The following is a 14,250-nucleotide window of genomic DNA, read 5'->3' on the forward strand; positions in this document are numbered from 1 at the left end:
GGGTTAATTCCACTGTGGCGACCCCTAATAAATAAGGGACTACGCCGAAGGAAAATGAACGAATAAATTTCTAAAAGAGAGGAGAGTTTTAAGTACATTTTTAAACTTAATAGCTTTAATAACTAATTAAGGGCCACTGTCCTGGAGAGTTCCAAATCACGCACACCTGAGCCAGCTAATTAAGCCCTTACTAAATTTACTAGAAACTTCCTGGCAGGTGTGCTCCAGGACCAGGAGTTTGTGCGTGCTCGTAAAATACTAAAAGATTGCTGGGAATACTCATATGAAGGGCAGGATAGTTTTGGATGGAGGAGTAAAAAGTTGGCTAAAGAATATGGTATAGACCAGTGGTTCCCAACCTGGGGTCCGCGCCCCCCTAAGGGGGGCGCCAGAGTTCACAGGGGGGGCGCGGGAGAGGATAAGTATTGAGGTAGAAAAAGGCATAAAAATGCTCCACTATTATAAAGAGCTTTGCAATTAATCGAAAATCCGATTTAGATTTCGGTTTCAAACGATTATAAAAAGCATTAATCGAGATAATTAATTATTGCATCATATTTCGCCACAGTTGTACACGTGTTGCTCTTAAAAGCGCGAAAGAGCTTATGTGTGTGTGCAGCACGATCACGCAGTCAGAAGCATGCGACCGGTCAGCATTCACTCTCATTCACACACGGAGACGAGCAGAGGAGCGCAGACATCTAAAGTCATCTTAACGTGAACGCTTTAATGGTCAAATGGGTGTTAAACGCGATGTTTAGTGATTATTTACATTAACCCTCATTTGTGTAATAAACAAACGAGTTGAGGATCAAAAGACGTGAAAGAGAAACCTATGAAGAGACAGCGCGCTATAATCCTTTTGTTAAAACTCCTTGCTCTGTTAAACATAATTTGGGAAATATTTATAAAAAAAAAAAAAATCTCAGGAGCGCTAATAATTTTGACTTTAACTGGCAATAGTTTTGAATAATCTTGATTACAATTATGACCAAAATAATCGTGATTATGATTTTTCCCAAAATCGAGCAGCCATACTATTATATATGTATTTTTAAGTACCAAAAAATAAAAAATAATCTAAACACATGCTTAAAATTCCAACATAATAGTGAAAATAATTTTAAAAAATAACTTTAAATAATTATTTAAATTTTGCTCACTCGCGCAATCTGCTTGTCAACGTGTCGTAAAGGCAAAATCAAAACAAAAATGGCAGACAAACGTAAATGCAGTGATTCTTCAGAGGCGAAGAAAAAGATTAGACAGTATGACAAAGCCTACCTAAATTTTGGTTTTATTGAAGGCCAAGACAAGTTAAAACTGATTAATTAATATTTTCTATACATATTATATATTAATATTACACAAACACACACACACACACACACACACACACACACATATATATATATATATATATATATATATATATATATATATATATATATATATATATATATATATATATATATATATATATACACACAGTACATATGTGTGTGTGTGCGTGTGTATTTATATGGTGGGGGGGCTCCAATGTTTGTATATGTTTATGGGGGGGGGGGGGGGGGCCAAAGAAAAAGGTTGGGAACCACTGGTATAGACAACATGATCTTCTGTCCCAATATACCACTTACCGATGTCCCACTATGGAGAGCACCTGAACCACTCATAGATGTAAGCTTGCTAAGTAAACCTAAAGATGAATATAGTGGAAAAGAAATAAATGCGTTTTTAAATAATAAATATTATTCAACTTTACAAATTTTTACAGATGGTTCCATAGAACCTAGTAGTAAAAAGATAGGAATAGGTGTTAATATTCCAAAGTTCAAAGTAAATATTAGTTTAAAATTGTCCAATAATCTATCAGTATACACTGCAGAGATAACAGCTATAATTATAGCATTACAATGGGTTGAACAAGTCAGACCAAACAAAGTAGTAATCTGCTCAGATTCATCTTCAGCTTTAGTTAGTATAGCAAACTCAAAATCAGATAGAGAGGATTTAATAACAGAAATCTATTTATCTTTATATAGATTAAAGGAAATAGGAGTAGTCGTTTATTTCTGCTGGGTTCCATCACATATTGGGGTATCTGGTAATGAAGTTGCTGACAAATTAGCAAAGGAAGCACTAAATAAGCAAGAGGTGGAGGTACATGTACCTCTGGGGAAAAGAGAGGCAAAATCGATTTTAAAGGAAAAACTAATAAATAAATGGCAAATTAGATGGGATAATAGTAATACTGGAAGATGGCACTATAGTATTATACAGACAGTAGGGACAACACTAAATCAAGGACGAAATAGGAAGGAAGAGGTGTGGTTATCAAGATTAAGATCGGGACACACAGGGTTAAATGCAACACTTGCGTTAATGGGTTTACATGAGGATGGGAAATGTGATGTATGTGGTGTAACTGAAAATGTAGATCATGCATTATTTAAATGTAGCAAGTATAATAAACATCGCGATATGTTATTCAGTCAGTGTGGGGAAGATAAAAAAATATATATAATTATTCTAGGAAAAGGTATAATAGATTGGCAAGTATATAGAGCGTTTATTAGGTATATCGAATATTCGGGTTTAGGTTATAGATTATAGTCTAATATTTATGGGTGAGAGTATACTCAATCATTGTCATGAAGGCCCTTTATGTTAGAGGAGCTGAACACGCAGCGCTGACATGAGTATGTGGTCTAGATGCAAAGATTGGAGAATATGAAACATCCAAGGTTTTTGTTTTATTTGTCCCTTTCCCTCCCTCCTCGTTTCTTTCTGTTGCCCTTTCTAATATTCAGACCCATCATCGGAGTAAGATTCTGTACAGTAGGTGGCGATAATGCTTTTTAATGAGATGGTCGCCATAAAACAGAAAGAAGAAGAAGAAGAGTTTGTGCGTGCGAAATTCTGTCGTGCTGCACTGCGAAAAGGGGCGGGATTAAACAAGATGATTAGACATTAAAAAGCGAGCGATTGCTCCATGTTTTAAATTTCTGTCCAGAGAGGTCATGTTTTAATCCTCGATAGGTCTCACGCAGTAAAGTGATGTGATTTCGCTGGTCAGAGTTCACCAAGCTTGAACTTTGCACCGAAGCAACCTGCGAAACTTGACGTTTGACCCTGCGTTTCAGGTCTGACACATTCATGTGCGTATGAATGGAAGTCTATGGGAGGAAAAGCCCAGTGTGACCGCAGCTTAATACAGAAATAACGAGAAAGATGGAGAGAAAACGAAAGGAAAACGAATGCATGTTTTTAGTAAAACTAATATCAGATTTTAGTTTTTTTAAATTGTATGCATGTGCATGTAAAACAATATAATTAGTACAAAACAAAACAACAAATCTGCAATAGAGCAACTACACTTTTGGCAAACACTCATCACTACATCTGTCACCGACTCGGTCCCAGTCATTCCACTCGCTGGCCAGCAGAGGTCACCATCACCGGACTATTGACATTACAGCATCCACATACACTGATTGCAGTCACACCTGATCCATATCCCACAATCAATCACCACACACATATAAGCAGCTCTCACACACACCTAACTGCGAAGTCTTGTTCTGCCCTGGCTAACACTACGGAACGTTCTCAGCCTTGCCTGCCTTCCCGTTGTGATCCTGATTCTGACCCTGTCTTGCCTGCTGCCAGCCTTGATATCCAGCCTGAATACCGACTCTGATTCTAGCCGCCTGCCTTTGAACTCTAGCCTGCTTACCGACTCTGATACTAGTCGCCTGCCTCTGACCCATGCCTGCATATTCATCCTGTGTTTACCAGCCGCCAACCCAACGGCTACATACTACTGTGTTTGATGTGAGTTTGCGCATGACAACATCTGTGTGCTATTGTTTGTTAAACTGTTTAATAAAAATACTGCAAATGGATCCCTCTGTGTCAGCCACTTCGTTACAACATCGTTCATCTCCCAAATGATGCATCATACTATGGTCGCACAGTTACAGGTTATGTTTGATAAATCATGCATCTTAAAGGGCACCCATGGTGAAAAATCTACTTTTCAAGCTGTTTGGACAGACATGTGTTAAAGTATAGTGTGTAGATCGTCATATTGGAGTGATATAAACACACACAGTCCTTTTTTTTTTCAATTTAACAACATAGAAACGGTGGATCAATTGGAGCAGTTTTCAGACCGACCAAAACTTTACGTAGGAAAGCCCGCCAATATTGATTGACAGCCTCGCGTCACGATCATATCAGGGCTTTACATTTAACACCAGCCAACCCGCCAAATGTGGGTAGATTTCGGCGGTGGCGGGTAAGACAGACACTCTCACTAGCTACTTTGGCTGGTGGAAAATTATTTTCCCAGATAATAATTCTTAAAAGCAAGGTTCGACAATAAGGATGGTCCAATATGCATGCAAAGGCGATCGAGAAGCAACACGACTGACAAAATTTCGTTCGCAACTTCGTGCGAGCAAAGCAGATAAATACCGAATGAGAATCTAATCACTCGCGCTAACAGCTGAGGTGATGCATGCGACTGTTTATAACGCGTGCACGCTCCCGTTTCCTTTTGGGAAGCAACTGTGTCTAGAAACACAACTGATGCGATCAATTCTCTTTCAAAAAGGGAGGAGCATGCACCCACAGGCTACAGTCTTGCTGCTTTCAAGAGTTCCAGAGTTGACTTACTGTAAGCAGCGCCAGTTGCTTTCGCTTTAACCATTCTTTGAAAAGATCATTTATGGGCCTATCATTAACCATGCGTGTGTGATCATCACACAGTATGTTTTTACCTGCTTTCTTTTGCATTAATATGGTTTAATTATCTTTTTTTTTACAATAACATTGCTTTAATGGGAGAATCACTCCCCATTTATGTGTAGTTAACAGGGGATCTGGGCCCTTTAGCCAGGACATATGACTGTGCATATGTTTTGTTAAATAAAAAGCATAGTATTCAGCTATATTTTGCATCTTTTCACACATTTAAAATGTGTGGCTAAGAAATAATTAACTGTTTATTTATGGTGTGGTCAGAGATAAATTGGGTAAATCCTTCCATTTTGGGCTCTGAAAATTATGAAAACTAATTGTAATATATGAAACCCTGACCCATTTGCTAATGATTATTGAGCAAGCTCATATACAACACACAAAAAGTGAAATGAGTGAGGACATGGGCCCGTAGCGGATGGGCCCGCAGGGCACGCACCGCGGGGGGGCCCCGCGTGATTAGGGGGCCCCACGTCATCGCGATATTCAATAACTGAAAATAAATCCAGAAACCGCAATAATCAAACTCTTGGGAACAACTGTGGTCGGAACCAAAGTTCACAGGTCTGTGTTCTCTGAACTCCTCTCAAGCGGTGGACTACTTCATTCTGATTGCTTGCCGCCGAACCGCGTCATAGCCAATGAAGACGCGCCGCTGTTTCTCGCCGCCGGTTCTCGTTAAAAATGAATGACTTCTGGCTACTTTGATGCTCTCGCCGCTTTCAGGTTTGTGATCGCTCCTCAGTTTGTGAAGGCTTCCCCGCGTTGTCGCTTCACCCCGCCTCCTTTCCCCGCTCCTCAATTTGTAACATAGATATATACACTAGATATCGCATAGGGACCCTGAGCATGCGTCTATAGCGCCGCCACATTGGTACAGTGCTCCCAGGACAAATGTCATTCAACCGCACTAGTCAAGACAGTGTTATTACGTGAAGATGCGGGACTTTAGCGCTGTCGACGAGTGTAGTAACGAGCAAACAAAGAAAACAAAGCACAAAGGCAGAACATATCATAAGTAAGATTAAATTTTTTACCTTTTTGTATGTTCTGAAATTTGTGCTAATCAGGTAACGTTATTGATGATAACAGTCACTTACTGCATTAATCATGAGGCAAAGCAGCTCCAACTCGCACTAAACACTCGGCTTATGCTAGTTTTGTTGAATAAATCAGCAAACAATGCAAAAGAAATATGACAACGAGATGCTGCGCTGCCAGAAACTTGTGTAATTGTCGGCTAGTGTACGAGTCGTTCATAACGGAGATTTATTCACGAACAAATCGCTCCCTCCGTCAGTATGAGAAGTGAAAGCAGGAGAGCAGGTGTGTTTCAGGATATGATTAGATCAAATTTAACAGGGAAGGTTGTTAGCGTTACTATTGGATGTGCCCTCAGACTGTCATGTCATGTGTTACCTGCTTCCCATATTTGGACATATGCAAATAAATGTATTCCGGTTCAGCAGAAAACCGAGGAGAGACGTGAGTTATTTTACCTCCGTGTAATTAAGATTATATACCGGTTACCATACACGAAAATGGCTGCGCCAACAGGTTATGGGCCCAGAAGAGATGTGAGTAACCGATGGAATAGATTGTGTTTCGACGGAGATGAGAAAAACTATGAACTTTGGGAAACAAAGTTTTTAGGACACATGCGGTTGCTAGGATTGAAAGAGACGGTGCTATCAGAGGCCTCCGCACATGCTGATGATGATGAAGGACCTGATAAAAATGAAGAAGCGTATGCAGAATTAATTCAGTACCTGGATGACAAAAGTTTGTCACTTGTCATGAGAGATGCCGCGGATGACGGTAGGAAAGCTCTGCGGATTTTACGGGCCTACTATGCTGGCAAAGGGAAGCCGCGAATCATTTCTCTGTATACCGAGTTAACTTCTTTACAAAAGAAATCAAGTGAGAGTGTCACAGACTATATTATAAGAGCTGAAACCGCAATCACAGCACTAAGAAATGCAGAAGAAACCCTTAGTGATGGACTTCTAATTGCGATGATTTTGAAAGGTTTGCCGGACTCGTTTAAACCGTTTGCAATACATATCACACAGAGTGATACAGAAATAACGTTTGCTGAGTTTAAAACGAAGCTGAGAAATTTTGAGAGTACTGAAAACTTCCACAGTGTCGCCAGTGAAGATAACGTGATGAAAGCAAATGCCTCCCCCTCGGGACGCAAGGGGAGAGAAGGGCTCGCATACTCGGACATTACGTGTTACAACTGCCAACAGAAAGGGCACAAAATGCGTACATGCCCAGCCTTAAACTGCAAACGACAGTGGTGTAATTACTGCAAAAGCTCAACACACAAAGACGAGAACTGTAGACGAAAAAGGAGAGATGATATTAAACTGGCTAGCGACAAGAACGATGATGAGGAACACACATTTATCTTCAAAGCCAGTGACTACAGATCATACGAAATACAGGGAAAAGGGCTGATGGTCGACACTGGCGCGACCTCGCATATCATTACTGATCTTAAGAAATTCAAACAGTTTGATGACAAATTCCAACCGGAGAAACACTACATTGAGTTGGCGGACGGAACAAAGGCGAGTGGAGTTGCGCAGAGAAGAGGTGACGCAGAGGTGCACTTGATTGACAGCGCGGGACATAAAGTGAAAACGATACTAAAGAACGCCTTGTATATACCATCGTATCCACAAAACATTTTTTCTGTTAAAGCAGCAACAACAAACGGAGCTTCGATCAGCTTTCAACAAGGACAAGACAAACTGACTCATAAGGACGGTACAAAATTTAGCATACATGAGTACAATAGACTGTATTATCTGAACACTGCTAATGGAGATGGTGATACTGATAGTTGTAACTCATGTTATGATATCCAAACCTGGCACGAAATTCTTGGGCACTGCAATTATGAAGACATTTCCAAATTGCAAAATGTAGTGAAGGGGATGAAAATAACAGGGAAGATTGATAAATCTAATTTAAATTGTGAGATTTGTACACAGGGTAAATTTGTACAGAGCCGAAACAGGGAGCCTGATACAAGAGCTAAAGCTGCACTCGAACTAGTGCACACAGATCTAGCTGGTCCAATTGACCCAGAAGCAAAAGACGGCTTCAAGTATGCTTTAGCATTCACTGATGATTACTCTGGTGCAGTATTTGTTTACTTTTTAAAAGCTAAAAGTGACACTGCAAGAGCAACTGAAAAGTTCATTGCTGACACAGCACCTTATGGGCGCATAAAGTGTGTAAGTGACCACTAAAGCACTATATCCCTTTAAATAATTTTAGAGCATCAGAGCATGTCACGTGTTTCGGTAGCCTAGGTGACTAATAGGTTAATCAGGCTAGCAGGAGCGAAGAGAACACACGTTGCTGTGCGATTTACGGAAAAAGGAGGCTTAATCCTGCACAATTTATTTAATAGAACCCTTTGGGAAAGCGGAGCGAGGTATGTGAAGTTAATATTTAAGCCACATGAGTTCATTTGTATGTATATGTTAATCGTGAGCTCTGCCTTCTTATTAGTTGTTTCAAACTGTCGTTATATACTTCATTGTTTCACTTTCATATGTCGCTCTGTACATTATATCTTTATTTGTCGTATTATTCTGTATACAAGTTGTTTTTATTGATTTTTGTTGTTTCTTTGTGTAGTTTCACGGTGCTACGCAACGAAAGTTTAATGGCTCTCGTCTTGAGCAAAATAAAGAATCAAGCACCCGTCAGAAACTCTCTGTCTCGTTCATGGAAACCAAAGGGCATCTACAGTGAAACTCGACGCTTAAAGGAACCACGCATCTGTTTCATCGAGACGAGGCTGGCAGCTGGCAGGGTCGTGACGTCATCGCACAGGCTGATCGGAGGCTGCAGTTACCCATACTAGTCGGAGGTGGCGCGCGTGCTGTCATTCACTGTTGCAGATACAGTGGGAGACTTTGAGTGGCAAGAGAGTTTAAGAACAACATATTCCTACGTAAGCAGCATCAAGTCATCTTGAACTTAGTAATTTTAATGCTTTAAAGGAAAAGCAAATATTTTATGGACATTTGAGTTAAAAGGTTAAATTTACAAAGGACTTTAAATAAAAGGAAATAAATAATGTTATAAAGAACATTTACTTCATAGTTTAAGATTTGAATTACATTATTTGAGTAGAATTTAAGAAAAAAAAAAAGAACTTAATTTATTTTATTTAGCATTAGAAAAATTACAATCAGTGTTAATGTTAGCTGTACTTATTTGAAAACTGACATTTCCTTGTTATTCCTGTTACAAGCTAATATTTTGGATGTCATATACTGCTGTTTGCATTTATATTGATCTTGTTTGCTAATTTATTTGGGTGCTTACGTGCTAGAGGTCTGGTGAGAGTGTTATTATTCACTGCTTAAGTTCCTCTTTAATTATGGAAGCTGTACACGCTGAAGAGGCTATGGAAGATACACATAGTACACATGAAGAAGCGCATGCAGTCAAACAAGCAGATGAAATGTCACTCCCAACAGTAGAAATAAGCAACCCAGTTGTGCAGCAGGTCAGATCAAGCACACGTGAAAGAAGCTTCACAGAAAGGGGTCTGGAAATGCGTGAACAGGAAGCCAAGCGACAAGAGAAAGCTTTCCATAAAGCTTATAACAGTTGGAAAGAGACTGCAAAAGATTGTAGATCAACATTAAAAATGTTCTGTTCACGTGAGAATCTAGAACAAATTCAGCAAGACATTCAAAATCAATGTAATCTAGTCCATCAGCATTATGAGCCAATATTGCGTAACCATGCTACATCTCCAGACATTGTCAATCGTATGGATGCTTGTGCTGCACTGACTGCTGAAATTATTGATCTTGTGAGTAAGCGGCTGGAGACAATAGGTGAAGATTACAATGAAGAGCTTGTGAAGGAAAGAGTGAGACAAGTCTTAAATAAAGATGAATATGGATCAATCTTTGGATGCACAAAAACAAACACAGTGATGTCAGAGTCATCGTTAGGATCAGGTAATCAGTCAAAGACCTCTTCCAAGATATCAAGTAAGCGAGCTGAAGCAGAAGCTGAACTTGCAGCAAAACAAGAGCAAGCTAAAGCTATGCAGGAAATCCATGATCAACAAGCAAAGCTTAATAAAATGGAGAGTGAATGGAAGCTTTCTGAAGCTAAAATGCTAGCAGAAATAAAGCAAAGAGAGGTAGAAATGCAGCTAAAGCTTGAAGAAGAAAGAAAACGGCTGCATCAGTTGCAAGTAGACAAGGAAGTAAAAGTAGCAGCAGCTCGTGTGAAAGTGTACAATGATCTTGAAGGGATCAGTCAATTTGGTGATAAAGAAATAGATTCTAGCATTCACAGATTTCAGTTAAACCCAGAAGCTGAATTGTTCTTGCCTCAGCAAACATTCAAGGCAGAGCATGAAGCCCAGCCATCTCAGAATAATGTTTCTTTAGCTCAAGCAATAGCAGACTCACTAAGCACACATCGACTGCCTGTGCCTGAACCCATGATCTTCGCTGGTGATCCATTGAAATTCATAGATTGGAAGATGTCCTTCATAGCTCTTATAGAAAGAAAGCCCCTCCCACCTGGTGAGAAGATGTTCTATCTTAAAAAGTACCTTGTTGGAGAAGCTCGTAAGGCTGTGGAGGGATATTTCTATAGAAATTCAGAGGATGCATACCATGGAGCATGGAAGGTCCTGCAAGATAGATATGGGAATTCATTCATACTACAAAAAGCCTTTAGAGACAAGCTGATGAGGTGGCCCAAAATTGGAATAAATGACCCACTTGCACTGCGAGACTTCACAGATTTCCTGCAAGGATGTGCTGAGGCAATGCCACACATTAAGGGATTATCTATTCTAAATGACTGTGAAGAAAACTACAAGCTACTAAAGAAACTTCCTGAATGGGTTGTACACAAATGGAATCGAATTGTGACGGAAGAATTAGATGCATCAGGGGACTATCCAAGTTTCAAGTGTTTTACAGAGTTCTTGCAAAAGGAAACTAGAATAGCTTGTAACCCCATTACTTCCCCATTCATGAATATGAAAAATTCAGATGAAAAGTTTCCCAAGCGAGCTAAGGCGCTCAGTACAAAGACTGACGTGAAAGAGTTCAGTTCTAAAGGGCTTAATACATCTAGCGTAAAGTCAAAAGTATCATGCATTGTCTGTAAAGATGAAAACCACAGCATTGTCCAATGTTCTGCATTTGGAGAAAAAACCATTGAAGACAAGAAGAACTTCATTCAAGAAAATCAGCTCTGTTATGGGTGTCTCAGGAAAGGGCACATTGTAAAAAAATGCAGAAGACGACATAAGTGTGGAACATGTGGCCGCAATCACCCCACATGCTTACATGAAGAAAGACATATGGTGTCTCCAAAACCATTAAATAAAACTTCAACAGAAGTACAAGCAAGTCAGGAAGTTCAGAAAGTTATGGCCCATGCACTCACACAAAGCTCTTCTGCTACTTCCAGTATTGTGCCAGTCCTTATTTCAACAGTGGAAGAGCCTCAAAGGGAAGTACTCACTTATGCGCTACTGGACACGCAGAGTGACTCAACATTCATTTTGGAAGATCTTCTTGATGATCTAAATGCAGTCAAGCAACCAGTTCAACTTAGATTAAGCACTATGACAGCTGTGGATACTATAACGGCAAGTAACAGGGTTTGCGGTCTGCAAGTTAGAGGACTCCAAGCAGCAAACTCCATTCAGTTACGGCAAGCATATACAAGAGACTTCATTCCTGTTGATAAGTCCTATATCCCAACGAAGAGCACAGCACTGGAGTGGCCTCACCTAAAACATCTGGCCAATCAATTGCCACCACTGCAGAACTGCGAAGTCGGATTATTAATCGGATATGACTGCCCTTCAGCTCTAGCTCCCCTTGAAGTCATAATTGGTCATGAAAATGAACCATTCGCACAAAGAACTGAACTTGGTTGGAGCATTATAGGTCTCTCTAATCCACACCTAGACAGGCAGGGAAATCAGAGCTTTGTCCACAGAGTTGCAGTCAAGGAGATATTTGTTCCATCACCCAATGATGTCTTGAAAATTCTTGAGTCAGATTTCAATGAGAAAGGTTATGAGGATAAAAGTGTGTCTCAAGAGGATGTTCGTTTCATTCAACATCTCAGTACCAACATCAAACAGAAGGATAATGGACATTATGAACTTCCCCTTCCTTTCAAGAGTATCAGCCAACCATCACTGCCAAATAATAGAAGGCTGGCAGTTGCCCGGCTGCAGCAATTAAAGAAAAAGCTCAAATCTAACAAGCAATATTCGGATGACTACAAAGTCTTCATGAAGGAAGTCGTTGACAAAGGTGATGCTGAACTAGCCCCTGAGATATCAGAAGGAGAGACTGTATGGTATATTCCACACCACGGAGTATACCACCCTCAGAAACCAGGTAAGCTGAGGGTTGTGTTCGACTGTTCAGCTAAGTTTAGTGGTATATCTCTAAACGACACTCTGTTGACTGGGCCTGATCTAATAAATTCATTAGTTGGAGTACTCTGCCGCTTCAGAAAGGAGCTAGTCGCAGTCACCTGTGATATAGAAAAGATGTTTCACCAGTTCCTTGTTCCTCCAGACGAACGTAATTATCTGAGGTTCTTATGGTGGGAGGATGGAGACTGGGAGAAAGAGCCTCAAGACTATCGCATGACAGTCCATCTCTTTGGCGCTACATCGTCTCCTGGGTGTGCCAATTTCGGTTTGAAGTACCTGGCACAGCAGTACGAAGTTAAACACCCAACAGCTTCAGAGTTTGTTAAAAGAAACTTCTATGTAGACGATGGGCTAGCCAGTGTTCGTTCAATTGATGAAGCCAAGGAACTAATTACTGATGCTCAAGCACTCTGTAAACAAGGAGGTTTACGGCTTCATAAATTCAACTCCAATAAGGAAGATGTTCTCTGCTGCATAGACCCATCTGAAAGGGATATTGTCTCTAAACCTCTCAATTTAAACCCTGAAGCAACACCAACAGGACGTGTACTTGGTGTTCAGTGGTCAACAAGGGATGACAATTTTCAATTCAACATCAACTATAAAGATCAGCCATCGACCCGCCGTGGAATCTTGTCTGTCATTAGTTCCCTGTTCGACCCAATTGGGTTTGTGGCACCCTTTATTCTTCAGGGAAAGTGCATCCTGCAGGAACTATGTCGGAAAAACATTGGATGGGATGATCAGCTACCAGAAGACATGTATTCACGGTGGGAGGATTGGAAAGGTGGACTTCAAAGGCTTAAAGAAGTTGTCATACCAAGATGTTATCACCCTGACACCTTCAATGAGATCATTGAAACGGAGCTGCACCACTTCTCCGATGCGAGCAACATTGGATATGGAGCTTGCTCTTATCTTCGTTTCAAAAATGACAAAGGTAAAGTGCACTGCAGTTTGGTAATGGCAAAGGCTAGAGTCGCACCTACAAAAGTCACAAGTATACCAAGACTGGAACTTGCGGCGGCTGTTCTATCTGCAAAGATAAGTGTCATGCTAAAGACAGAGCTTGAAATGAAGATTGACAGAGAATTCTTTTGGACAGATTCACAGGTTGTTTTGGCTTATATTAATAACGAAGCAAGACGGTTTCATGTATTCGTTGCTAACCGTGTGCAACTCATAAGGGACATTACAGATCCAAGCCTGTGGTACTATATTAATACCTTAGAGAACCCGGCTGATCATGCTTCTCGAGGGTTTCATGCCTCTGACATTGCTACTTCAACCTGGTTAAGAGGTCCCAAATTTCTGTGGGAACAAGAAGTGAATCCAACACCACATACCTCTGCCAATTTGCTTGTTGGTGACCCCGAAGTTAAACCAGTCCAAACATTTGTGACCACAGTTAGTGACAGTTCCGGCATTTTAAGTCGTTTCAGACGATTTTCTTGCTGGTCAATGCTTCTGAAGGTTGTGGCAAGGATAAAAAGACTTGGATTGAAAAAGAAATGCTCCACTGACCATATAACTGTTGAGGAGCGTCAGAGAGCTGCTGAAGTGGTGATCAAGCTCATGCAGCAGGAAGCATTTTCCAAAGAAATGAGAATGATTGAAAATGGGAATGCTCTTCCAAATTCTAGTGCGTTGTATCAACTGGATCCTGTTTTGGACAAAGGTCTTCTTCGGGTAGGGGGAAGATTGAAGAAGTCATCACTCAGTCAAGACCTCAAACATCCTGTGATTCTACCAAGGGATAGTTACATCACCAAGCTAATTCTGTCGCATTATCATGCCAAAATTTGCCATCAGGGTCGAACTCAAACTCAAATGCAGCTTAGAATGAATGGATTAGGGGAAGATTGAAGAAGTCATCACTCAGTCAAGACCTCAAACATCCTGTGATTCTACCAAGGGATAGTTACATCACCAAGCTAATTCTGTCGCATTATCATGCCAAAATTTGCCATCAGGGTCGAACTCAAACTCAAATGCAGCTTAGAATGAATGGATTC

General features: G+C 40.4%; 1 protein-coding gene across 1 annotated transcript; it reads left to right on the forward strand.

The window, feature by feature from the left end:
• Nucleotides 1-8,017: 8,017 nt before the first annotated feature.
• Nucleotides 8,018-14,101, forward strand: LOC141379225 (uncharacterized). The gene is made up of 2 exons (XM_073932925.1): nt 8,018-8,218; nt 8,425-14,101. Exon 2 carries the CDS (start codon nt 9,176-9,178, stop codon nt 14,099-14,101), a length of 4,926 nt encoding a protein of 1,641 aa, XP_073789026.1. The 5' UTR covers nt 8,018-8,218; nt 8,425-9,175.
• Nucleotides 14,102-14,250: the final 149 nt, after the last annotated feature.

The sequence above is a fragment of the Danio rerio genome, chromosome 2 (assembly GCF_049306965.1).
Source record: "Danio rerio strain Tuebingen ecotype United States chromosome 2, GRCz12tu, whole genome shotgun sequence".
In the NCBI taxonomy this organism is placed as follows: domain Eukaryota; kingdom Metazoa; phylum Chordata; class Actinopteri; order Cypriniformes; family Danionidae; genus Danio; species Danio rerio.